Source organism: Physella acuta, unplaced genomic scaffold (assembly GCF_028476545.2).
Source record: "Physella acuta isolate Inbredline_101_S28 unplaced genomic scaffold, ASM2847654v3 ptg000928l, whole genome shotgun sequence".
Lineage (NCBI taxonomy): Eukaryota > Metazoa > Mollusca > Gastropoda > Physidae > Physella > Physella acuta.
In genome coordinates this window covers 144,739-172,344 of record NW_026732445.1, presented here as the reverse complement: position 1 = coordinate 172,344, position 27,606 = coordinate 144,739, and the positions used below count along the sequence as shown (strand labels likewise).

General features: G+C 33.7%; 1 protein-coding gene across 6 annotated transcripts in view; it reads right to left on the bottom strand.

Moving 5' to 3' along the window:
- LOC131953516 (disks large homolog 1) overlaps window positions 1-27,606 on the bottom strand; it is a 107,954-nt gene that overhangs the window by 4,722 nt on the left and 75,626 nt on the right. For 5 of the 6 annotated variants that reach the window (XM_059316714.1, XM_059316715.1, XM_059316717.1 and 2 more), the window contains 13 exons: window positions 25,561-25,685; window positions 22,227-22,329; window positions 19,941-20,007; window positions 16,557-16,693; window positions 16,185-16,314; window positions 15,929-16,037; window positions 9,944-10,100; window positions 9,613-9,715; window positions 5,092-5,194; window positions 3,693-3,869; window positions 2,840-2,912; window positions 2,529-2,652; window positions 350-382 (listed from right to left, as the gene is read on the bottom strand). In XM_059316714.1, coding sequence (XP_059172697.1) covers window positions 350-382; window positions 2,529-2,652; window positions 2,840-2,912; window positions 3,693-3,869; window positions 5,092-5,194; window positions 9,613-9,715; window positions 9,944-10,100; window positions 15,929-16,037; window positions 16,185-16,314; window positions 16,557-16,693; window positions 19,941-20,007; window positions 22,227-22,329; window positions 25,561-25,685 — 1,441 coding nt within the window. The remainder of the gene's footprint in view (window positions 1-349; window positions 383-2,528; window positions 2,653-2,839; window positions 2,913-3,692; window positions 3,870-5,091; window positions 5,195-9,612; window positions 9,716-9,943; window positions 10,101-15,928; window positions 16,038-16,184; window positions 16,315-16,556; window positions 16,694-19,940; window positions 20,008-22,226; window positions 22,330-25,560; window positions 25,686-27,606) is intronic. The other variant, XM_059316716.1, reaches the window with a different exon arrangement.

Here is a 27,606-nt window from a genome sequence, read left to right as displayed (position 1 = left end):
AAAGATTTAAAATACATTTTTAAAATAATAAAAAAAAAAATAATAGTTTAAACATTCCTAAACAATTACAGAAATACATTATTTCTAGTTTGTCTATCCCACCCCCCCTATACTTTCAGAGAACAAAGTGCTTTTATGAGAGACTTTTTTTCTATTTAATTTTCTGATGAGTAAAATAACTGTTATAGTCTTGTTCATTCCAAGACAATTGTTAATAAAAACAGCTCTCTTATTATACAACACTAATAATTTTAAACTAGCAGGAGCATACATTCAAAGGGGAATTCTAACCAAGGCTAATGTCATTCCTTATCAGAACTATTAGTTGAAAAGGTTTACTAATACTCACTATAGCTTGCTTCACTATCACTGTGTGGATTGCCTGCATGGACAGGGAAAAGAGAAAACAAGAAAAGGTTTGGCTCATGCAGGACAAACAGGCATACCAGAGTCAAAGTTTGATGCCAGTGACCAGCACAATATAAACAAATTAACCAAGTATCACATTGTACTGCACACAAGGGTTCAGGTGGAAGGGGGAAACTTTGACTATGATACTTGGGTTTTTTTTTAGAATGACACAAGGATTAAAATTAGATTAAACAGGGTTACCAATAGTGAAATTGACAACCAAGAACTGATACTTATCGTTTACGGTAATGCTGTTAAAACTATCTAAAATCCTATTAATAATAAATGTATTTAATGCTTATATGAGGTACATTTAGTAACATCTTTAAAAATCAATTTGGTTAACTATGAATGAAGTAAAAATTTTGATACACAAAAACCTGCAACCATTATAACACTGAAGATAAATATGTATAATATTACCCATCTCAAACTAATAAATACACTATAGTTAGTATCCTTAAATCCTGCTGCCTATATGGCCTTACCTATGGCAAACTATTATAAAAAAAAACAGTTCTTAGAATTCCAAAAGGCCTTCTGATTGAAAATTTACATTGTATTACCAATATCAAACTATTAAAAAAACACTATTGGATGCAGCAGTTTAAACATGTCAAAATGGAAGTGCCTATGTCATATTTATTAGAAAACCCTCTTCAATAATTTAAGTTTAGAATACAATGAATAATATACTTAAACATCTAAGAAATTAAATTAGTAAAACAACCATATTTAAAAAAAAAACAACTATATTGTTGATAAATTAGTAACATTTGTAAATGAAAAAAACCCAAAAACCATTTGCTTCCAAATTATCATATTAAGTTTTAATAGCTGGGACTCTAAAATAGGATAAATAAGTATGCAAAGTCTATTGTGTTAGTTATGCGAGCATATATCCGTTACATTTAGCAAGCACATAAAAACCCAGAAAAACAGCATTTATGGCTTTAAATGAATGCTCCAAGATTAAACAGCAGAGCCTAACAAAGCAGTAAAGGCAGAACCATACTGCACACAAGCAGCTTAGAAATGATTTCTGATAAAGAATTATAAGAATATGTATGAGAATTATTGCTTTCTTATTGTGTCCAGGAATGGATTTTAAAATCTACAAAGGATATGTACAGGATAGATAACTAAAGCATAAAAATTCTACAAGCAAATTGAAAATACCACAGAAAATAAAAGTTTATATATATGGGCAAGACGTTATTTGAGAAAGTTTTACCTTCTGTAGATGTTGGGAATAGATTTAAAAAAATAAATTATATACATTACTATTTCTTATGTATTTTGTTAAAATTATATTCAACAAATAGAACTATCACATTTTGTTGACAAATGTATGATTAATTCTTTGTCACATAATATACTGCAATGATATAGATCAGCTATAATCATGATGATTTAAAACTTAATCAGGGCAAAAACTAGAAATTTTTTTTTTACCTTCTTAAAGATCCAGAGTTGAATGAAAAAGAAATTTAAAAATAATTGTTTAGAAAAAAAGGAAGAAATAAAACTACTTATATTGCATCAATTATATGGTTGAGCATTTAATTTCTGTAAGATGCATTAAGTAGATTCAATTAAAATATTGTGAATATAATTGACATGCTGCCATGACATTTGTATGTCAGGACTGAGACAAAACTTATGCAGTACTAGTGATAACAAGAAAAAGTGGTTATTTACCTTCTATGAAATCCAACCAGCCAGATCAAAATGCAGTAAGATGCGTGAGAGGGAGAAAAGAACAATCAGTTGACATGCAAAAACATGCACACATTGTTATATATGACAAGTGAGAAATACTTAAGGTTTCTTCTAACAAATCAGATCATAACAGCCTAAAGAAGTGTGTTAGGTGGTTCCAATAAAGAGAACTGATAACCTAGTCTATGGTGGTATGGGGTAAAAAATGTCAAACTAGAAAAAGAATAATGACTAACACAATTTATGTTGACCACTTCAAGTTGCAATAAGTTTTAACAGCCTAGAAAAAATATACTTACAGGATTTTTTTATTACCCTGATGTAAAATATCCAAATGAGTATTAAGTAGTTTGGCTACTTCCCAAAATAGTTAATAATGAGCAGAAATAACTTACGTTCATCTGCACTGACATCTTCACTCCCGCTTTGATCTTTGCTCTTCATGAAAGGGAAACGACGTGAAAAAGAGAAGTTCTTTTTCTTTCTATCATTGGCAGCAGCTGATGCAGAGGATGTTTGCTAGAAACAGAATAAGAATAATTTCTTTAGTGCACTGAAGCGATTCATCGCAACTCAGAGGGAGCAGAATAAGAATAGTTTCTTTAGTGCACTGAAGCAATTCAATGCAACTCAAAGGGAACAGGATAAGAACTGTAACTTTGCCTAATGACTTAACACAATTAACAAGTAAAAAAAAAAGAGAAACCTTTTCTGTGTTGGTACTATTTTTTCCAGTGAATTTTACATTTTTTAATCTTGCTCGTTCTTTTCTTTCAACCCTGAAAACAGTTATACAAAAACATTATAAGGAATGAAGTATATCTACCTATGCATATAAAAGATGTTGGTTAACATTTCTGCAGCTTTTATCTGCCAAGAAAAGTAAAGCTCTGTGTAGAAATGGAATCTGCATACATTTCTAGAGTGAATTTCTATTAGAATACCTAGCAGCAACAGCTTTCCTATTTACTTGTTATATAGGATTTTGTTTATATTGTCCACAAAAAAAAAAAAAAAAAAAAAAAAAAAAAAAAAAAAAAAAATAAATCCAGAAATCTAACAGAACTCAGAAAGGGATTTGTTGTAAGCATTTTGTGATGATGTATGACAAGAATATTATAGTCGAATTTTCCCAAACAGTGTTCAAGTTATATTCATGATTCAATTCAAGCTATATTTAGGATTTTTCAGACACTTTTAGACATTTCAAATAAGTATAAAAATTTTGAATTTAAAAACAAATGGTCCTTTATCAACCAGTTATTAATCATACATAAAAAATGTCTTAAAGACCCCCTTTAACCTTGATAAAAAATATGCTGACCCAAGCAATAACAAAATTAGAAATATAATTTAAAATAAGAGGATTGTCCATGAATTTATTTTTTTAAAACCCTTTCCTCCCACAACATGCAATGTTTTTTGAAAAAAAAAATTCTTGCAAAAAATTTAACTGAGCTAAGGTTTATTAATCAATTTTTATTACAATTAACACATGTCTTTAAAAAATAACTTAAATTCAAGGCCTCACTAATAAAATGAGCACAGATAAACTTTACCTTTGTTTACTAGGAATAATTCCCATGCCCTCTTCATCGCCATCTGCGAGAATTCTCTTGGCCTGCCACCATTCATCATCACTTGCATTTGTTACATGTATAATGTCTCCATAATGGAATGCCAAACCTTTGCTAGGTAGGCCAGAATCTTTGGATGGATCATAATCAAACAGAGCTCTGGAAGTTTTAAAATTTGACATTAGTTTGGCATACTCACAACTTATTTCTTATTACTGGTTATATAAGACTAGCCGTCTCTACCGGTTACACATGAATAATAGGCCTATATATTTAAATGTTATACATGTTTGAGAAAAATATTTTATAAAATAGTTATTGGTCAAAACGCAATGTGCTTTACTACATGTTGAACAATATTCGTGATAAAGCAAACAAATAGCTAAATAGCTAAAAAAAAACGACATTTAAAATAACATAGGCTACCAATAACTATTAGAAAAATTAAAACCAAATTATATACATTAATAGTCAATAGAACACCATAATAAATGCACACACTGATTAAGAGACTAAAATGATTCTGTTAAAAACCTGGCCATTCAATGGTCATTATGCTTTATAAAGTCATTTGTATTAGTTTGACAGAGAAAATTGTATACATTTCATAGCGTACGTCTTGATACTCAGATTTATAGAATCTAGATCTAAATCAGATTTAAATGAAATAGTTGATTTCTTCATATTCTAAAATCGGAAGATGACGCCATTAGTGTTGTGTTCTTTCCATATTAAACATGTGGCATGTGACATCATTGTTTATTGCATTCTTGGCACAACTGTAAACACTTTTCTGGTTGCATAATTAAAAATGTGTTTCTCCATTTGAATATGCCTTTATTTTTCTTCTTTAAATAAAATTGGTTTATACGTTTAAAACATCCAAAAGTCCGTATTGAGTTCTCCATATATCACTGAAGATACTGATATCATAGCCACTGAAAAGTTTTTGCAGAGAGAGAGAGAGAGAGAGAGAGAGAGAGAGAGAGAGAGACGTTTTATATATTACGGCTTTTATATATTAGGATAAATAATAAGTTCTAACCGGATAAATAAATCAGGGGGGGGGGGGGGGGGGGGGGGGGAAGAGAGAAAGACATGTAAAAAATTTCACATCACTCAATCTTTGGAAAGTATATTTTAACAATAGTAGCAAAGGCAGAAAAGAAAAAGAAATAAAGTTTTATGTCCCACTAAATGCTAACAGCTATTTAGTTACTTTTATACTTGTGTAGAACAGTTTTCCTCGTAGAGTTTTACTTCAACGGCTGAATTTCAAATTTTTTTTTGGACTAAGCACTTTCAACATATTTTTTAAAATACCTAGCACAGGTAATAAGGCAGTTAAGTTTAAATTTGCAGGTCACAAAAGGCAACTTACCTTACAAACAGTGTTTTTTTGGGGGTTGTTCGCAAGCTACCTGTGCTTGTATTCATCATCTGTTCTCTGAGGTCTTGAATTTTTGCTTCAAACCTATTGTAATCTGATAGAATAAAACATCACCTTTTATAACAATAGGTCGCATGTAACAAACACATCTCCAGAAAAAAATGCACTGATGCATAAATTAACTACACATTTAAAAAAAAATATTTTCATTATAGCAAAAACATGATACTTTATTACCTTCAAAAGCAGCTAAGGCAACTATGTTGAAGGCACTATGTTAAGAACAATGATTGTAAATTCTATTTCCTTGGGGCACATTTTAGGCTTAGTTGTTCAGCACATGACCAGGCCTTTTCACCTGCAGCACACTGTCATGTAAGTCCTGACATATATCAAGCTACAAATATGCATAAAACAGACAGCCATCCCTGCTGGCAAACAGTCACCAGTCTAAGGTTACGACCTTCCAGCTTATGTGTCATGTGGTGTGTATGTCTAACTACACACACACACTTGTCAAAGGTTTAACCTACTTATGCAAGGTTATGCTCTACACATAAGCTGAATTTAAAAGCCAAATATTTTAAAGGGGATCAAAGGATAGCTTTTGGACCATTTTATGTCTACACTTTTATGACTGCCTTAATAACAGTGCTATTTTATTTATTTACCTTACTTAGAATAGCAGTCTTATCTGCTCAATTTATCAAAGAATTTTATGTGTGTATACATTTATACAAACATGCTTATCTTTAATATAGAAATTACTTATCAAGGAGGAAATACAAAGAGAATACTGCAACAAAAAGAAGGAATATTGTGAATAGGCATTTGAAATTTTATTGTAACTAAGACATCATGCCCAATGTGCAGTTATTCATCTCATAAAGATACCAACAGAACAATTACGGATTTAACAAGCTTTTGTTTTCAATTTAAAAGATTTTTTACTTTATTAAATGGTAATTTTATAGACTGCAATGACCCAAGCTTAAAGAACCATAAAATCTACCATTAAACAAAAATGAAGTATCAAACATGTGTTATAGATTTGGTTATTGATAAACTTTTTACTTTTTGTGTAAGCTTTCACACATTCAGACTTATTGCTAGATTATAGCTATCTATGTGTACTAAGGGTATCAAAACCTAAATACATTAAGTTGTTTAAAAAAAAAAAAGAACAATGCAAAATTGCTTTCATGCCACTTAAAGGCTTGGAAACATTTTAACAATTAAATTTGTAAGGAACTAAATAAAAACACAAGTGTATTAAACTTGAATGGCCACACTGGTAATAGACTGTTGTACAGCAAAGAATTATGAAGGATGATTTTGTTTCTGATAGCTCCAACTTGATCAATGGCAAGCAGTTTACTGCCTTCTTTAATTGATTTAAGCACCGGCACCACTCACCAGACCAAGAAGTGAGGATAAAGCTTTGTATTGATTTGAAAAAATGTCTGACAAAAACATAATCATCCGCTAAAAAGGGGTTTGTAATGTCACAGAGAATAAGAAACAACATATATGGACAAAAAGAGTAAAAATGACACAACGCCAGATTTAGTCTGAATATAAAATGACAAGTTTATTGGCTTGCTTTAATTATATACCAATTTTAATTGCAAAGATTTTTAGCCAATGTGAAAAATGATACACCAAGAATATACAAGATGCTTTTATCTTCTTCAAAAAGTGTTATTAATGGTTATATATATAAAACTAATGATATGTAACTTCTACTCACTTCTTGGTTAGAGATGGCAGAGCACTAGTCACTGGCCCATTGGATTGTGCCAGCCATTATGTTAGTAGAAAAACAAAACCCACCACTGAAAATGCTAACTGATAACAAAATACAAGTCTTCTCATTCCTGCTCATCTAAACCAGTAGCAGCATTTGTCCACCCCTTTTATTACCAAACATAATATCAAAAGTGATATGTAATGGGAAAAAAAATTTCCCACTCCAAACTTCAACAACAAAGGTAGTTATTGAATAAAAATATGTAAATTATGCTTAAAATATGGAAAGCATGTCAAGAATTTGAAGAGGGGAAAAGCAGAAGGGTACAGGAAGATGTAAAAATACAACTTGTAGATTAGAAAACCTTTCTTACAGCTGATAAAAAAATTATTCTGTTTAGGTAACTATGGCTAGAGAGATCACTATATGGGTAAAGTTTATTATGCTTCAAAAAAGTGATAGGAAAAAAGGAATGTCTTTGACAAAAATAAAATAGTTGATAAAGTTCTCACCTGAATAAACACAATATTTTCAAAAAAAATCAACTACAACTGGAATGTATCACTAAAAACAGAGCATTTTAAAATCCATGCCTAACCCTGATAATCTGATAAACAATTGGTGTTTGAGATTCTAAGTGCTGGGTAAATGTGTATTAAAATCAATAAAATATTGAGTTCTCATGAATTAACATTTGATGGCAGCATACCTCATGCTACAGCCATACTCTGGTGTAATTAGAGAAAAAAAAATCTCTTCTGTTGTCATAGTGAATGCTTTGGTTGACATACTGGAAGAAACCAAGACTTGCACCATTCTCAGCACAAGGGAGTAGTGAGGTGAACAAAAAAATCAATGTAAATATCTACTGTGACAGCGGAGGATGTACATGCTGCTTGTAGGAAATATTGATTTTTTAAAACTTGGCAACATTACTGATGCTCTCACATAAACAGCCTTTGGAATTTTAAGCTACACCCAAAATTAAAAGTTAAGAAAATTTGCTACAACTTTAAGAAAAAATAAAATTTACTGTTAAGCAAATAAACCTTAAGTCAGATCTGACCAATTATTTATATGCATTAAAAATCAACTGATTTTCCCCCCAACAAATACCATGAAAGTATTGGCAAAAGAATAATCTTAAAAACTAAATATGGAATGCTATCAGCTATAAAATAGGAACCTTTAAAAAAAATACAGATTAAAATGTAATATAATGGTTTTAATGAAAAATATGTAATCTTTTTTACAGATTATGTTGATATTAAACTATCAATGAAGATATATTTCACTTACAAATATGAAAATTTGAAATGGAAAAGTACATGTTTGTAAAATAAAAGTCATCAATGATACAACCATTTATCAACAACCTAACACATATATGTGAATTATAATTGAACAATATGGACAATCATTCTATTTTTATTCATCTAAAATATAAATGATTATTTACCAAAGATTAAAGGCAATAAAAAAATGACACCAAACCAGTTTATTAATAAATCTGATAACTAGCTCCACGTCAGACAAAAGGAAATAGAAAAGTATGTTCAGATGATAAATGGCGCTTCCTAGTTAATATTTAAAACGTTTTAGAAAAAAATATAAATTTCTTTATAAATTACCATAATGGTACTTGCCAAACTGAGTAAATAAATTTTAAATTTACCACTTTTCAAAATGAATATTTGTTAAGACTTAACAAAGTTGGTAAACGAATGTGAGAAATTTTTTTTTATATGACTGAAATTCTAATCCATTTTCTCTACAAAGTTCAAAATTTAGAAATTTTGCAGTTATGTTGAAAAGTGTTTACCATACATACTATAACCATTAGCATATTTACTACTTTTAACCCAGTGCCTAAAAAAATTTAAAATTAATTTTTTTTTTACAACATCGATTAAAGCACCAGCTAAATGGAGATTACTACAGATTACTAAGCAAATTATCATGAATTATTTACAACTATTAAGCAGCCATTTAAGATCTTAGTAAAAGACAGATGAAGCCCTTTTGTATAACTGACACTTCCGCAACAAAACCACTGAGTCACAAAAAGAAATCATGCTGTAACATTTCATGCAATTCTTATTACAATGTTTAAACAATTATTTTAAACTTTTTTTTTGTCTCTAAAAATATTTCACACACATGGGTACATACAATTGACATTGGGGGTGCAAGATAACTATATATTTAAATGATATTAGGTAAAACACAATTTTGAATGGTACACACTATACTAATGTTTATTGCCCATTACAACTACTGGAATAGAAACTATAAATGAATATAAAATTATGAAATTAAATTGTGAGAATTATTACCTTTGGATAAAAGTATTAGAAAGTTTGATTAAAATTTCTTTAAAAAATAATAGCCATGCACATTTGATCTAATAAAAAAAGTTCAAGTGTATTTAAGATGTCTGAAAACTAGAAATGAACATTTGGTTTACTTATAAAAAAGTAAACAGAGGTACTTAAAAAATAAAAAGAGGAAAACTTGCAGTTATTTAGTTTTTACTATTGTTAACGATCAGGCATAAGCATCCACTTTAAAAATTAACAAACATCTTAAGACAAAAATTTAGTTAAGAATAGTCTTTATAAGACTGATAAGTGGTAGCATTACCATACAGTTAACATAATAAAAACTTGAGGGAAAACTGACAAGCTGAAAGGTTGGTGGGAAAAAAAGCGGCACCCCAGGATGTCAATTGTTATGTTTATGAATAGTAATCTGCTGCATACCTTCTGGTCTATATTGTGCTATGATCTCCACAGTGTCTCCAGCTCGTTTGAGGGCCTGTGCAGCCTCTTCATGGGTGGCCAGCTTTAAATCTGTACCATTTACCTAATGATGGAAACAAATTTCGTTTATTTCAAGTGACAGTAATAAATTGGTATGTCGAAATTAAAAGCAACAGAAAGTAACTTTTTCCATTTTAATATTTAAATTCTGAAAGAAGCAGAATAACATAATACACTGCTTTATAATTAGCATTCACTTTTTTTGCTAGATATATTTTAAAAATAAAAATAATGAAAATTTACAACTGACTTAATTTTTAAAAATACTTACAGAAATAATCTGGTCCCCACGCCGTAATTCCCCAGAGAGGTCTGCAGGCCCTCCTGCTAAAATGAAGGATACAAATATTCCCTCGCCATCTTCCCCTCCTACTATATTAAACCCTAACCCTGTCGAACCCTTCTTTAATACAATCCTCCGTGGATCCCTGTGAACAAGAAATACAAAATAATTTTAGAAACGCTTTATTCTAACAATAACTTAAAAAATGTCAATAGTACGTCTTGCCGCAATAATAACTTAATTGATTTAACTGACCATTGCGTTTAATATATATTTTCTAGCAGTACGATACAGTATCATAACAAAGTATTTTTTTCTGCCAGTATTTCTGTTTTGGTCGAGGTAGTGTAAAAAGCCCTACTGGAGAACACACAAGTACACCAAAATGTAAAAAAATTGTAGCCAAAACTACCTTAAGCATACAATTTTTAAAATGTAAATAAACATTATTCGTTATATGATACAACGTTGTAACCAAACAAGCAGACAATTTGGTGTCAAGAAATAAAGAGATTTTTTATTAGCCCAGTACTAGGTTCTTTCAGTTGGTGTTTTGTTTACTTGTAATGTATTAATGTAGATAACCTAATTATGTTTGTTTAATTCAACACACAGACTTTCCCTGCCCCACTCAGTGTAGATGTAATAAACTGATGACCCCATAAATAAATTTATAAAATTAGCCTTATTTAATCAGGAATAAGTTTATAATTTGTGAGTAAAACATCTGGCTTCAATAAATAATTCTTTGCCCAACCAAGAAACTAAAATGTCATTCATTCTCATTATAGCTTTCAATATAAGAATAATAACTACTATTCTGTAACAAACTATCAAGTTACTATCAAATTTGAGCCGGTTGTTCATTTTTAAAGAGAAAAATAAAATTTTATTAAAATTTGAGTTTTTTAATTGTAAACTGAACTTGAGTAATTTTACATGGCATAGAAAGGCAGATAATTCAACTAAAAAGAACAAGGCTTCATTCAAATTATAACTTTATTTAGTGAGATGAGCATGAGGAGTGTTTTCATTAATCAAAACCCTTAAAAAAAATCTATATTGAGCACTGGGGCATGACATTTCGGGGTACAAGGTCACCATTGCATTGGTTAGCAGATAGACAACAGACTAAATCTACAGACATAGTGAAGTTAGTATATTTAATCAGTTTGTAATTGGTACTAACAAGATATATGTGAAATGTATGTTATCAGGTAAATAGAATGGGTTTTATATCACTACCTAAATCACTATATTTAATAGCCCAATTTTAAATCTGTCTAAGTGATGCTTAATTAAACATGAGACACATTCAGAATGGTAGGCTGTTTGGTTTATTTAATCCACCTTTGAAAAAATGGCATCAATTTTCTTTTTTATCAATATATTTAAAGTCTGTCAGTAAGTGTGAGGTTTTAATGCAAAGAAATCACAGGGGTAAATGGTTAGAGGACTGGATTTATATCAACGAGTGAATAGTAATAACTCTTAGTCTCATTCTACTTTAATATAATAATAATTAAAATGTTTGACAAAATTTAAAATTAAATTATTTCTTAATATAATTTTTTTTGCAAAACTTTTATTTAAGTTCAAAGAACGCTGAATTTTAAAGTCATATCATTGTTTGGTGTATATTATTATTTGAATAAAAATGCAAAGAACCAATCTTTTTTCACTTCATTCTTTACGAAGATATATATATATAACAAAGGAAAAATGTGTACCCAATCTAAAAATAGATTTCTAACCATGCACATCCAGACATGCCTACCCCGCCAACCAAAAGTAGGAACAGTCATACCTAAAACAATTCTGCTTATCTGTACCTCAACCTCACAATAGCCGATTTAAAAAAAAATAGCACTTCTCAATAAATGCAATTCTTTCATTGGATATATTTGTGACAACTGGGAGATCATTGATTAAAGAAGGCTATTCAAGTTTTAATTACCTAAAATAATGTTGATCAAGAAAGCTTCATGGAAAAACCAGTAATTCTTAATTAAAACCAAAAAGTTGCATTTTTTTCTGGCATAGACCAAAAAGTTAAAAAAGCATTCATATCTTTGTAGTCTCACACTAAATTTCAGTTACCATGATAACTATATTAAGCAGAAGTCATTTGTCCACAATGGACGAAAGAGAAACTAAAACCAGAAGCTTCTATTGACGTTGCTAAGCCGTCTAGAGTCATGAGACATTCTATCTAGAGTCATGAGACATTCTATTATACTCCGAATCCATTCATGTATGTAGACAGATTTCAAGTGAATGACAACCTTAAAGTTCATTTATTAGGCCTACAAAATAAAAATAATCAATCTGGAAAGTGTAAAAGTACTGAAAGGGTGAGGATGGACATAGTCGCCGACGAGATTTGACTATAGGCAAAATCATTTAAAGTATGCATACAGTTAGGTTGCAGTGTTTTAATATGATTGAATTTTAAAAAATTGTTCATAAATCAGGTTAACTTTTAGCTATCATACAGTGAAATAGTCAACATTCAATCACAATTTTTTGAGATATGATTCTGTCAAGTTTTATAAAAAGTGAAAAAAAAAATGAAAATATTAAATCAGGTCACAGACCTTGTAGATCTAGTTTTTTTAAAACCATTTAGAGGAATTGTGAAATCCTTCCCCCCCCCCCCCCCCCCCCCATAATTCTAGTGAAAATGTCTAGGCTTAACCAAAAGGTAATGTGGTAAATTTAAATTGACTAGGGAGGTCATCCAATATTATATTAGGCCTAGATCTATATTTTAAACAGTCACTAGATCTAGATCTACGCCTAATTGATTTTGGATTGGGCCTAGGCCAATTTTTATTATTTTTATTATTGTAAACTGCTTCTGATATTTTCATCAATAGATTAAGTTTCGATCTAGAAATCTAGATCTAGACTAGAGATTCTAATTCACAGGGCCCTGTCCTAAGCCCGACACTCCAGAATCACAGTGAACAGGAAATAACTTTTTCATTCGATTCTATTTGAATGGTAGGTCCTAGATCTCTAGATCTACTAATTAAAAAAAAGTATAACAGGTTACGATTAAAGTTACTGATAGGGATAAATCTACATTCCAGTCGATATTTTAGTCTAGATCTAGATCTTTTAAATAGTCTACCAAACAGTCAAAAGTAAGTTGGTTGCGTTGTTTTTTTTTGTCTTGACTTAGGACAGCTTGGGCAACTCACCTACGAACCCGAGGATCATAAAAGTAGGGTTCTTTTCGTCCGTCTATTCTATGCATTCTATCAAACCTAATTTACTAAATAAAATATGCTATCATTGTAAGTTAAAACAGGGTTCTTAAATTATGTAAAGTCCTTGAAATTTTCACATTGTAATACTAATTTTTCTGAGTGAAGCCATCTTGAATGTTAACATCTCGCCGTAACATTTGCGTCGTTAATTCTGATTGGTCGGGCAAGGCGGAACTGAGCTTCACATCTTCCATTGAAAAACACTCTTTCATGACCTAGCTAACGCAGTTACCTTACTCCCAATAAGAATTTAGCCGGCGAATTTTTTGAAGGGCCGACAGTCCGTATAACATTTACTTTACTTTAAAGATTATCTAGTGGTATCATTTATAAAATATAATTTACTATCTAGCGATTTGTGTTTAATGATTTTTTTCTAGCTTATTAGTATTATTAGATATAGATTCAAGTACTAAATCACATAGGCCTTGTCGTCAAAAGTGTGCGATGGGCTATTGGGGGGGGGGGGGGGGGTTCAATAAGTGTAATTATATATTTTTATATAACAATTTCAGTAAACATAATTTTAGTAAGGAAGTATACTAATTTTAATGGCAGTGGTAGCGTTGCTTTTTATGGCGGCGATTAAGGTCAGAGAGGGGGTACTGAATAATCGATGATACGCCATTTACGAACCACTTGAAAAGAAATTAATTGATACAGTGTAGAAAATATTAACCAACGCAACATGCCAAAGCTGTAAGTAGGTGGTTCTACATCATGAAAAGATAGGAGTGATGTTTACTAGAAGGGTGAGGTGGACACTATGTAGATGGGTGGGACCACATCAGGGGGGGGGGATGACTAGACGGGTGAGGTGGACGCTATATAGATGGGTGGGACCACTTCAGGGGGGGGGGATGACTAGACGGGTGAGGTGGACGCTATATAGATGGGTGGGACCACTTCAGGAAATGATGGGGGGGATTACTAGAATGGTGAGGTTGACCAAATTTAGGTGAATGGGCCCACATTAGGAAGATTTAGAAGAGATTAGAAGGTTGAGGTTTAAACTTTTCTAAATTAAGTTACATATGGTATGCTAGAGCTAGGATTAATGATAGCTTATGACATTTCAAGTTCGAATACCAACCATCAGTTGTGTTTCAAATTATCATTTTTGTGTTATGCTTATAGCTTACAGGCTTTAACCCATAACAATCCCTCAACCCAAACAGCAATACAGGCAGAAAAGAGACCTGAAACTTGTAGTACTTGTGTTTTTATAAGAACTCTTTCTAATTTGATCTGGTGATGGTGGCTTATCATTGTTGTACTTTTAAAACTTAAATCTTAACTTCATGTTTCTCTTTGAGAAGACTACTACAAGCCTGCCTGAAACAAGCACTATAAAGTTGACTTGAGAATAAGTTGTTTGAAAGTAAATTACATATTTCACAGCCAAACATGATTACAAATAAAAAATTAACAATTTGGGTAATTGTGTGTGTTGAAGCATGATCCTGAAATTCTTTCAAATATTATTACATTAAGCTTTAAAATATTGTAATATTGATGATGAATGGTGATATAATAAAGGTGGATTAATTTAACTTAAATAATAATACACATTTTTTAAATATATAGTAAGTATATATCTGATTTGTTTGGTTGTGCCCCCTTTTAAAGAAAATGACAGGCAAAAAACAGGTCAAATAAAATAAGGCAATAAACAGTCACAAAAATGTAATAAAAAATACAGCAAATAACTTCATTTCAAATAACAACTTACACAACAGTCAGGCTCTTCTAACTTGACTGCCTGAGCAAACTGCTTTTCAATTTCTAGTTCTTTGCTAGAGCAATTAGATACACATTTATTGCTATGATATTTATAGTGTTTAGTGTGGAAGCTTAGATAGTTTAATCATCATTATTACTAAGTGAAAAAGTAGAAATAACTGAAGAAATTTAGGTGTTCTTATAAAAACACAGGCAGGATAATTAGTAACCTGTAGAGGTTTTATTTCTGCTGGTATCACTGATGAGGGCTCTGGTCAGCAATATATAGTTCGGATTGGGGTTTAGGGGTAGGACTACATCTAAGCTTAGGGTTGTGATACAAGCAAAAAAAAATCCGCAATGCTTTCTGCATATTACTAAGCACGAAATTAGGATGCGGTTGATTACATCTTTTGCAGCAACTGCTAAGAAATGACACATTGTGGTCAAAAGGGCAAATGATTCATCAGTTTCTGTTATAGAGCTGACTGATAATAGACAGTCAATATAGCAGAAATAATCAATTACTGTTTTAGAGCTGACTGATACAACAAACAACATTCTCCTATTGCTCAGTGCAAGGACCTCAGTCCATGAGATGACTTCATGTAATGTTGATTAGACCTTTAATATCAAGCAACACTTAGAAGATGCTTTTAATACAAAAATACCATTATGTGAAATAGATAGAATTCAGGTAGAAGAACGGAAGGAATTCATAAAACTCAGGTCATGGAAACACTTTCAATACAGCATATTTTATGTACAACATGTAAAGCAGTTGCACCTTAAGTTTTAGATGTTTAAAAAATGCCATGTTTACAAGTAAATATTTCAATTCATGAACAGAGAGCTGAACTTATACAAGCAGCTATTTTCAGGCAATGGCATGACTTCAAAGCTGTAGCAACATTCACAGATGCTTTAATTCCAAGTAATGTGGATAGAAGTTGTAGAAATGTCAATTTTTCTTTACCTTGGTGGCTCATCCTCCGTTAGGCTGGCTTTAGGTGCAGGTGGTGTTGGAGGTCTGAAAGTTGACATTGAGTGTGAAACGGAATGCGGGATGCTAGATGTTCCATGCTCTGAAACCATTTAAAAGAAATTTATTTCAAATATTTTATTGGAAATTATAGAAAAAAGAACAAAGTATTAAGATTAAAGTAAGCAGAAGACAAGTAATGATGTTGACCAATGTAAACACTTTTGCTCATTATATTTTGACTACAAACCTAGTAAGTCACTGAGGTTGTCTGCCGCAAAAGTTGGTTTAGCAATGGTTAGGCGAACAACTTCCTGAGTGTTTTTGAGAGCTTGAACGGCTTCTTCATGTGTTACATCCTCCAAGTTGATGTCATTGACCTGGAGAGATACAAACAATAACAGTTGCTTGGCTAAACCACAAGTTATTTGTTTGTTTACATGTTGGATTTTCCTAACAACAGGCTTAGCTAGGATTATTTTTTTTCAGGTTTATAATTTCCTATAAAGAGACAGAATACTGTTAGATCTTGCTTCATATCTAATTCTACCTTGATTCAATACTAAACTATATGATAACGTACTGTATGTGTAGTTTACTGTTTTATTTAGATAGAACTTACAGCAAGAAGTCTGTCCATAACAGCCAGTCTGCCATCAAGCTCTGATGCTCCACCTTCAATAATTTTGGTAACAAAAATACCATTGTCTCCTGGAATGTGTTGGTTGCCTTTACCCCCAGCAATGCTAAAACCAAGACCTAAAATGTGATGAAAAAAAGATGAAACTTTTAAAACAACAAACGTTTAAGACAAGTCAACCAGTTTATTTAGTGTAGCTTGATCAATTATTTTATTACTTCTATCATGCAGAAGCAGTGGAAAATATTTTAACTCATGGAACAAGGTGGTAATATTAGGTAGACCTTCTAGTCCTTTTATATGTTGTTTGAACTCTACTTATCAATAAATCAACAAACCATCCTTACTTCTTGCCATGTGCTATAGCTTTAAATAGAGTAACTCAAATTGGTTTTAAAGAGACTGCTAGCTGAGTCAGTTTTAATTTTTGTTTTCTTAAAGTAAATGTATACATGAAACAGTATGCAATGATTGTTAAAACATTCACAATTTAAAAATTCAGTTTTAATGAATGTACTACTGAATGAATTCACACATTTAAAAAAAAATTGATTAGAGTGGCTGAGAAGCTGGGAAGTAAAAAAAAATATTTTAGAAAGCTTTTCCAACTCATGATTGTCAATTTTTAATTGTATATGTAGGGCAAAATAATTTATAACATTAAGTAAATAAATTCCTGATAGAAATTGTAAATCACGACCAAAGATAATGTCATGCATTAAAAGAAAATCCATAATAAACAATATATTCATTTTTTCTGATGAAGCCAAGCAATATATCAAATACATCACAGGTTTAGAAGTGTAAGGATAAAAAAACCTAACAGAGTTGTGTGCAATGAAACATGAGCTGCTGGTCAAGTTTGAAAGGTGGAATTTACAGATCATTAGCAATGCCTTGAGAGAATATCATGTTTGACATTTTCAGCAGTTAGGAAATATCAGCCATTTATCACAAATTAAAAATTACATAGAATAACCAGAGAATCATGTATGTATACATAAACTCATAGATAAAAAAAAACAAAGTGCATTGTGATGGAAATAAGCCTTCATTTTCATGTTGATAACAGTGTTGAAAGTTGACGCTTATTAAATAATAACAGCATCATTGATCATGCAGGCTTAATAGAAAAGCAAAATGTGCCTTGAACTCATTACCTCTGAACTTTATCTTATTACAGCATTGCATTTAGCCCTAAAAACAGTAACTCAATAAAGTGAGCTTCTAAAAGAACTTTCAAAAGCATTTTCATGTCTAAATTAACCTTCCACTTTCAAAGGCAGTTCCTTTTCAAAATGTTCAAGGAACTTATTAAAACTATTCCCTTACTTTAATAAATCTGTATAACTACATCTATGGTGACTGAGGAGCATTGATGAGGGTCCTATTAGCAGGGATTCTTTTGAATGGGACAATTTTACTTGGGAACTTATAATCAGGAGCTGTATTGAGGGAGGCCCTTTTGCTAAGAGCCCAAATGACTAGAGCCCTTTGATGGGGAGCCTAAAATATGTGTGCCTGTATATCCAGAGCTTAAAAAAGAAAAGCCTGTTTGTTATGGGGCATAATGACAGGAGCTTGTTTTTTGAAAGCCTAAATATTAAATGGTGAGAGACTGCCTGGTTGATGGGAGGCTTTTTGTTGGGAAGCTATGCTTGTGTAACACATACCATGGTTATCAGTCCGGGGGGGGGGGGGGGGAGGAGGAGCATAATTTATAGTTTAGTTGGTTTGTAGGACCGAAATTGTTGATGTATTTTTTTATGCTCTTCTGTGAGCAATGTTCCTTGTGTTCCCATGTAATGTGACATCTGGGTAGTTGTACCTGTGGCCGCGGTATTCAAACCCCAGGCTGCTAATGACATGGACGGTGCAGTTGTTTAGGTTAACTTGGTTATGTAGACATAATGAAGGTATTGTACATTATATTTTAAATTACTGTTTTTTATCATACTAGCGCTGCATGTTGCAGACTAGGTATGTGAAGTATCTTAGATTACATGTTTATATTATTCCTACTAGTGCTGCATGTTGCAGACTAGTTAGGTTAAGTACTTATCATTGTAATAATTGTTGACAGTATTGTATACTGGCCATAACCTATTTTATGACACGTGTATTTACATAGCCTACACATGACTGTGTATTCAGAAATATAACTTATTGTTGTTTACATTTGTTTTAGGGCTATATGCCGTTTATGGCTTTGACGTTCATGAACTAGCCATTTACAGATTTGCAATAAACATATATACGCCTATACACACATATAAATACACATATCTCAACCTCACAAACCTCAATCTTACAACCAACAATGCAACCCCCTTTTAAAAAAACTTCCTTAAGTCTAAAATAAATGTGTCCCCTAGGGTTAAAAAACATAACTCTTGATTGAACCTCTGAGTGGCTGTTCGCTAGAATGCAGGCAGCAGAGGGTCAGGGGTTACATTGCTCAACTGGCATATTTATTTCCCTATTCCATGACAACACCAAAAAAAAAAAGTCACATAGAAAGATATCTTAGTTCAAAGCTAAGAGGATTTGTAACAAATCAATGCAATTTCTAGGTGAAATCCCATCTCTGCTTTAACAGGCATGGGCTATTACTCTGTCTTCTAATTGGTAAAAAGAGACGTTTTTTCTTTTACTAGGCATAAATTAAGATTTTTACCCCTTGAGGATTTTCTAAAAGATGGTATGGCCAAGTCTATTTTTAGTTAATCCTCTTAAAGTATTTAAACAGCCCCCTTCCATCATGAAATCTATCAGCTACCCTCTCACACGCCATCCCAACACTTCTCTTTGGCCAAGCTGAGAAAGCCAGGGGCAGAGTACCCTCAAAGAAAAAAAAAACTGTCTGGATATTGAAGACATGAGTGGGCACATGGACCTGACTTTAATTGACTCTCTTTCTCAGCCTCCAGCCCAGCCCAGAAAATGGCCCTGACAACAAGCAATAAAGGAAGCTCCAATTCATCTCTTAAACAAAACACATTTAAACACAATCTCAATAGCAAGATTACAGCTGCCTGGCTAGAAAAAACATTTTTCTGATACATTTATTCAATTTTTTCCTTTCTAAATGACAATGATTAAATTACAATTTGAGAAAAAGCTAGAAGAGGTTACATAATTTTATACTCACACTACTTCTGATCACATAGATTAGCTAAGTATTATTTAGATTAACCTCTCATAAGAAACCGACTTTTAGATTTCTTAAATGTGTTGGACTGTAATTAAAGAATTTTAACTGTATTATTTTTTTTTACTCTTCAGAGAATCGCCCCCCCCCCCCCACCAAATAAAAAATATAAAATAAATAGACAATGCATAAATTTGAGCTCCAATGTTTCTCACCTTTGTTTCCTTTGATTAGCTCTATCTCCATGATGTTCTCAGCTGGCTGTTTAGTACGTTTTACATACTGAAAGGTTGATAAAAGGTTTTACTTATTCCTCTAATCAACAAACAAGCAGACAAAATTTAACCCAGTCCTCAGTGCAACAAAAATCAGAAGAGGCATTTAAAACATAATAGTTTTCTAGTTCATTAACATACTGTAGGGGACCAATGAAGAAAAACCCCATACATAAAAAAAAGTTAAATTCTTGAAAACTAGGCTTATAATAAATGTGCTTATTAGAGATTCTGTTAAAACCATCTATTATTTAAATCCTTAATCCTTATTAGTGATTCTATTTAAACAATCTATATTTTAAAAAACCAGACCAAAATTTAAACCAAAACAAAGATTTTAAAATTACTACTTTCTATTATTTAAAACATAACTACGTAAGAGATACACATACATTAGTGTATTTTAAAAACATTTCTATTTTATAACACTCAATTGTCTACTGTTAATTTTACTTTCAGCTAGGAAAAAATCAATACATTTAACAAGCCTGGGATGTGAGGGGGTTTCGTTTGTTTCTGGGTTGTGAGGATTTTTTTTTTATTCCTGGAGGGTTGTTTTTGTCTCTGAGATGTGAGGGGTTTTTGGTTTTGTCTCTGAGATGTGAGGGGTTTTTGGGTTGTTTTTTTTTTGTGACATGAGGATATTTTGTTTGTTTTTGAGATGTGAGGGTATTTTGTTTGTAGGGATGTGAGGGTATTTTGTTTGTTTTAGAGATGTGAGGGTATTTTGTTTGTTTTAGGGATGTGAGGGTATTTTAAAACGTTTTTCTTAACTCAGCTTCGCGTTTGTTTGTTTGGTTGTTTGGATGTTTGTTGTTAAAATTGACATCGAAAATTAGCCCACTTCTGATTGCTCTAGAGACCTGAAATTTGGCATGCATGCTACTTTCGCCTAACAATTTCAGATGCAATCATAAAAACTAGCAATTAGTGACCGTAATTAGCTTAATTTAATTACGCCCCAAGGACCATAAAATTGAGGACATGATTTCTAAAGATACCGACAAGACTGGAGTCCTAATGACACAGTTACTTCGGCCCCAATCGATGTGAGCGCGCTGGCCGTGATCGTATAGTTGTTAGTACTTCGCGTTGTGGCCGCGACAACCCAGGTTCGAATCCTGGTCGCTCAAGATTTTTAGTCCGTGTATTTATAAACACTTTTTAAAAACCACGTTTTTCATGTGTAGCAACGGACTAAAAAGGAGAAAATAAAATACTTAAAAAAAACTTTTTAAAAAACCACGTTTTTCTTGTGGACTAAAAAGTAGAAAATAACTATTTACATACATTTGATGACAAAAAACGTGGGTCGGGCAGATGGGTCGGGAAATTTGATGGTGAACGTACCCACGTTTTTTGTCATCAAATGTATGTAAATAGTTATTTTCTACTTTTTAGTCCACAAGAAAAACGTGGTTTTTTAAAAAGTTTTTTTTAAGTATTTTATTGTTTGTTTTAGGGATGTGAGGGTATTTTGTTTGTTTTAGGGATGTGAGGTTTTTTTTGTTTGTTCCTGGGATGTGAGAAGGTTTGTTTGTTTTTGGGAGGTTAGGGGGTTTAGTTTGTCCCTGTGTTGTGAGGTATTTTTTTTTGGAGATGTGATGGTGTTTTTAGGGATGTGAGGGGTTTTTGTTTTTTTCCTGGGATGTGAGGGGTTTTTGTTTGTTCCTGGGATGTGAGGGGTTTTTGTTTGTTCCTGGGATGTGAGGGGTTTTTGTTTGTTCCTGGGATGTGAGGGGTTTTTGTTTGTTCCAGGGATGTGAGGGGTTTTTGTTTGTTCCAGGGATGTGAGGGGTTTTTGTTTGTTCCAGGGATGTGAGGGGTTTTTGTTTGTTCCAGGGATTTGAGGGGTTTTTGTTTGTTCCTGGGATGTGAGGGGTTTTTGTTTGTTCCAGGGATGTGAGGGGTTTTTGTTTGTTCCAGGGATTTGAGGGGTTTTTGTTTGTTCCTGGGATGTGAGGGGTTTTTGTTTGTTCCTGGGATGCAAGCGGGTTTTGATTGTTCAGCTTGAGAGAAAATAACTAATGAAAATCATCAAACTAAGAATTAAAAAAAAAATTAAATTTATATTTTTGCAAAAATGAAACAAATTATCCTTTTTTAAACAAGTTTTCAAATGTAAAATACCAAAGCTACTTTCCTCCTGTTTCAGATATAAAAACACTTCTCAATACTCTTGTAATAGACTATTCTACAAAAGAAAACCATCCTTACAACACTTACCAAAACAACTTTCCTGCCAGCCTGTTTGAGAGCATCAACAGCAGCAGCATGTGTTGTGTTGCTGACATCCACGTTGTTAACACGCACTATGACATCATTCAGTCTGGTGGGATACAACAATAACAGATAGAATTATATATTTATATTGTGTTTACATACAGTATCACATTTAGTAGGATGTGATAAAATAACAGTTATACACTGACTATCACAAATCAGTTTCTGGTTATAAAATATTAATTTTTTTTTTAATTTAAAAAAATAAGTTTTTTATAAGAACTGGTTGTTATTTCAGTAGAATTGGTTGCATTTACATAGCCTACACATGACTGTGTATTCAGAAATATAACTTATTGTTGTTTACATTTGTTTTAGGGCTATATGCCGTTTATGGCTTTGACGTTCATGAACTAGCCATTTACAGATTTGCAATAAACATATATACGCCTATACACACATTTCAACTACTTTGTTAAACGCTGAACAGTTCTAAAGGAAAAGTAAAACTATTCAAGTTGATAAAATAAAATGTGGTGTTGATATTAAAATCAATAAGCTAAAACCATCCAAGACCAGATGTTTTGAGTATAATGCTCCCATGCCAGGAGGGGAGGGACAGATTCATACATCACTCTCTAAGCCCTCAAGGAAAAACCTAATTTAGCTGGTTTTAATGACTCAGTCTGGACTCAATAAACCTTTAAAAATGATAACTATTTTATTAAATTTAAAGCAGACTTTATAATTCAGAGTTATACATGAATAAGTACAAAGTACAAATATTTGATTTCAAATACAAATTATCATGTTTACAAAATACAACAAAACTCTTAAAGAGGAAAAGAAAATAGCCCTAGGTTTAACACAAAGAATTTTTAAAGATTACTTTAGTCTCTTTTGAAAGTCTAGATCTAATGAACAATACTCACAGAAATAACAACACAACAACCAAGGATTAAGGTTATTGTATGGGTATAAACTTTAAATGGGTTAAGGTGTAAAGTAACTATAAGTAACCTTTTCAATTAATTTATAGTCTCTAAACTAAAATTAAATACTAATGTGGCCATATATAGCCCAATTATCTATTTAAAAATAAGCTTAAATGGATTTAAAACTTAACATGTTAAAAAATACTGATAACCTAGCCACCCCACCCCAACACAAATCCTTATTGAGCTGTAGGCTAAGATATGACCAGACAAAATAACACAGAGCAATCAACTAATTACCTGGTGATACGAACTTCATAGTAAATAGGAAACATGATTAGAAAGGCTGTGTCCAGAAGGTTAACACACAACTAAACTACACCAGCTAGGAAAACAAAGGGGATTCCATCACCAGCCAGTTAGAATAGAATTTAATTCCTCACATCAAAGTGCTGACAGCTAATGGAACACAACTAAAAAAAATACCACTTTATAACTGGCAGACGTTGGAATGATTTCAACTGTCACCACCAAGGCTATCCATAGTGAAAATCGTGAGTTGTCTTTTCATTATTAATTGGTCAGGAAAAAGCATAATCTCTTCCATCGATCCAACCACAACAAATTAGCCGTACCAAGTGTGTCCAGTTGATGAGAAGAATACAGTACAAGAAAAAGCAAGTGACGTAGACTGTGTCTAAGCCAGATTGATCATATACGGCCCAACTCCCACTAGACTCCGTACAGCAGTGAGCCCACATCTAATTGAACAGACTGCGCTTTGCCATTTTCCCATTCTCATTAGCCCATCTTTCTCTCTCTCACACTCCCTCCCTCTCTCTTTCCTTCTTGGAAATTCAATCTTCTCTAGGCTGTACAGGCCGGCTGAAGCAGTTACACTCACAATTTCATAATTAAGTTTCACTAATTTCCCTCACTTCACCCAGCCTTTCCCCGCCCAGGGTGTGTTCTTTCATATGTATAATCGCTTTCACCCTCTCCCCCCTTTCTTATGCACTTGATCGTTTTTAAATCCAATAAACAGAACAAGAAAGTAAAATAGCCGCCGCCGTGGTGCAAGGGGGATGGCAGGGAGACAACTGGTACAACACCTAAAGGGTCTGAGGGCTGCCTGAATGGTTATTTCCCTTGGAGGGAAGACGTGCGTGGGGGAAGGTTGTGCGTCCAACACCAGTTGAGCGTGTTCGAGGGGTGAGTAAGACTGTACATCATTAAGGTAAGGGAGGCTAAAAACGGCTGACAACACTACGAGGTTTAGTCTAGCGACAAATCGTGCGACACGGGGCTCTCGCGGTACCAGCAGCCTCCATTCAGCTGAGAGGTTCCGTGCCAACTGACTACATACAATTCCCGCCACTAGCTACACGTTCCTACCCCACCATCTGAGTCTACTACCCGCAGCATCCCCTTCCAACCGTACAAGGTTGTCTAGTTAATTATTTATGTCCACAAAGCCGATCATTAGGACAGAGATGGAGACAAGCACTTGACTAAACCGTCTGTTATTGCTTGCCCCATTAAGACACTCGTCATTTTGAAGTTGCAGAGCAAGGCAATTATGTCGTACGCTATTAAAACACGGAAACCCACTTGAACCTTTAGTACCTAACACACTTGAAAAAGTTATCTCTATTGTCACTACAGGCTCACACTTCACGGCCTATTGTGCTCCAGACAGCCTCTTACGTTTTTAACTTGCTCTTACCATTCGCGTGGCATATTTTCTCTTGGCATCATAACCAGACATTTTTTTTTACTCTGCCAAGCAAATCCCGTGAGACCGTAGTTTAAAAAAAAATGGCTAAAATTTTACAACCAGCACTTACTGGGTGATGTTGGCTGGGTACAAAGTGTTGATGGCCGCTAGTCGGGTTTTAGGCCAGGGCTAATAGGGGTTGATGGCCGCTAGTCGGGTTTTAGGCCAGGGCTAATAGGGGTTGATGGCCACTAGTCGGGTTTTAGGCCAGGGCTGATAGGGGTTGATGGCCGCTAGTCGGGTTTTAGGCCAGGGCTAATAGGGGTTAATGGCCGCTAGTCGGGTTTTATGCCAGGGCTAAGGAAATGTGAACTGTAATCATCAGATGAATGAGATCTGGTCTGCAGCAAAATCTAATAGCTTCCCACACTGAGTTTATAGCTATCATATATTAAAAAAAAAACACCTCAAAAGCTAGCTATGACATCTTCTTGTTCGAGGGGTGAGTAAGACTGTACATCATTAAGGTAAGGGAGGCTAAAAACCAGATATTTAATTGACAGCTACGACAGATTCTAAACATACATGGGCCGGTAGTCGTTGTGCAAGCAAGACATACATCTAAAATGACCAACGGTAATGCAATGTTCGAAAAACAATGATCTACAAGACAGACAAGACATACCTGAGTCTTCCGTCGTCAGCCGCTGCGCCACCTGGAATGAGTTTGGTGATGTAGATGCTGGGGTCGTCTCCGACGTGTGGGTTGTCGCTGCCTCCAGCAATGCTGAATCCCAGACCGGAGTTACCCTGTCCACAATATTGGTAGCACCACTTTACATCTATCATGGGCACTAACATTTGTGTAGCTAATTGTATCACAACCAAACACACAACGGACAGACAATACGATTTAGTTTCACCACTTTTGTGCACACGTATTCAAAACATAAACAAAGTAGACCAGTTTAAGTTAGTTTAACACATTTCCTGTCAGGCGAGATATTTAACTAACAAAACAAAACAAAAACCAAAGACACGATACAATAATAAAATAAAAAATCTCAATTTATTTTACTTTTTAAACATAAGCTTGGGTAAAATAAATTGTCCATAGAGGAATAATAAAATGTCCGAGACGTTAATCAATGTACAATATACATGGAGGCCTGACAAAACAAGGGGGACGATGCTCTGTTGGATCCCTCACCATCCTCCTGGCCTAAAGCTACCCCACCCCCCACACGCATCGTGATGGCTATTTCAATTTGTGTTCTTGCACAATAGCGTCCCCGTCGTTACAGTCTGCATGTTTTAATGTAGGCGAGAGTTACTGCCACACCACTTTCAATTTGTGTTGTACAATAGCGGCCCGTTCGTTACAGTGTACATGTGTTTTAATGTGGGCTAGAGTTACTGCCACACCACTTTCAATTTGTGTTGTACAATAGCGTCCCCCGTCGTTACAGTGTACATGTGTTTTAATGTGGGCTTGAGTTACTGCCACACCACTTTCAATTTGTGTTGTACAATAGCGGCCCGTTCGTTACAGTCTACATCCACTGATCAATACTGTCGCTGAGCAACTTCAGTAATAGTCACGTGTTGTCCACTTTCATGCAGCATCTGCCTTGCACTTAAATGTATGGGTCAAATCTAGCACTAACATCACATGGACTGGTCAAATATTGATCTAACATTTGAACTGGTCAAATCTAGCACTAACATAACATGGACTGGTCAAGTTTAGCACTAACATCATATGGACAGGTCAAATCTACCACTAACATCATATGGACAGGTCAAATCTAGCACTAACATCATATGGACAGGTCAAATCTAGCACTAACATCATATGGACAGGTCAAATCTAGCACTAACATCATATGGACAGGTCAAATCTAGCACTAACATCATATGGACAGGTCAAATCTAGCACTAACATCATATGGACAGGTCAAATCTAGCACTAACATCATATGGACATCACAAGGATGGACAAATCTAGCACTGATACTTGCACTGGCAAAATTTTACACTATCGCATGGCTTTGTCAAGTTTGCAATAACACACGCAATGGTCAAATCCTACACTCACCTTGCAAGTACTGGTTTCAGCAAAGCCACATATAGCCTTCACGTGTAAAACCCAAAACTCGCTAACCCAACGCACAGACTGAACATGCACTCGAGCGAATATTGCAGGGTGAGCACATCACTCAGAGCGCATACCAACGTGTAAGCAGCACGTGAGCCAACCATGTTGAAAAAAAATATACTATAACGGGGCTCCCAGACCTACACACCTCCCCACCCCACTGTGCTAGCGGTGCCAAGTCTTGAAAAACGAAACACACAGAGCAAACATGTACTTCTAGCTACACCTGGCATCTGAGTGTCGGCTAGCACACTGCTGCCAACATCGGGCTGTCGTTAATTAAAGCCTATTTACACCATCTTTATGATGCTATCAGACAACACAGGTTGGTTGAGACTACAGGCAGACTTACCCTATCGAGAGGAATCTCTTCATATTCCCACTGGCCGCTGTCGTTAATTAAAGCCTATTTACACCATCTTTATGATGCTATCAGACAACACAGATTGGTTGAGACTACAGGCAGACTTACCCTATCGAGAGGAATCTCTTCATATTCCCACTCGCCTGTCGTTAATTAAAGCCTATTTACACCATCTTTATGATGCTATCAGACACCACAGATAGAGACTA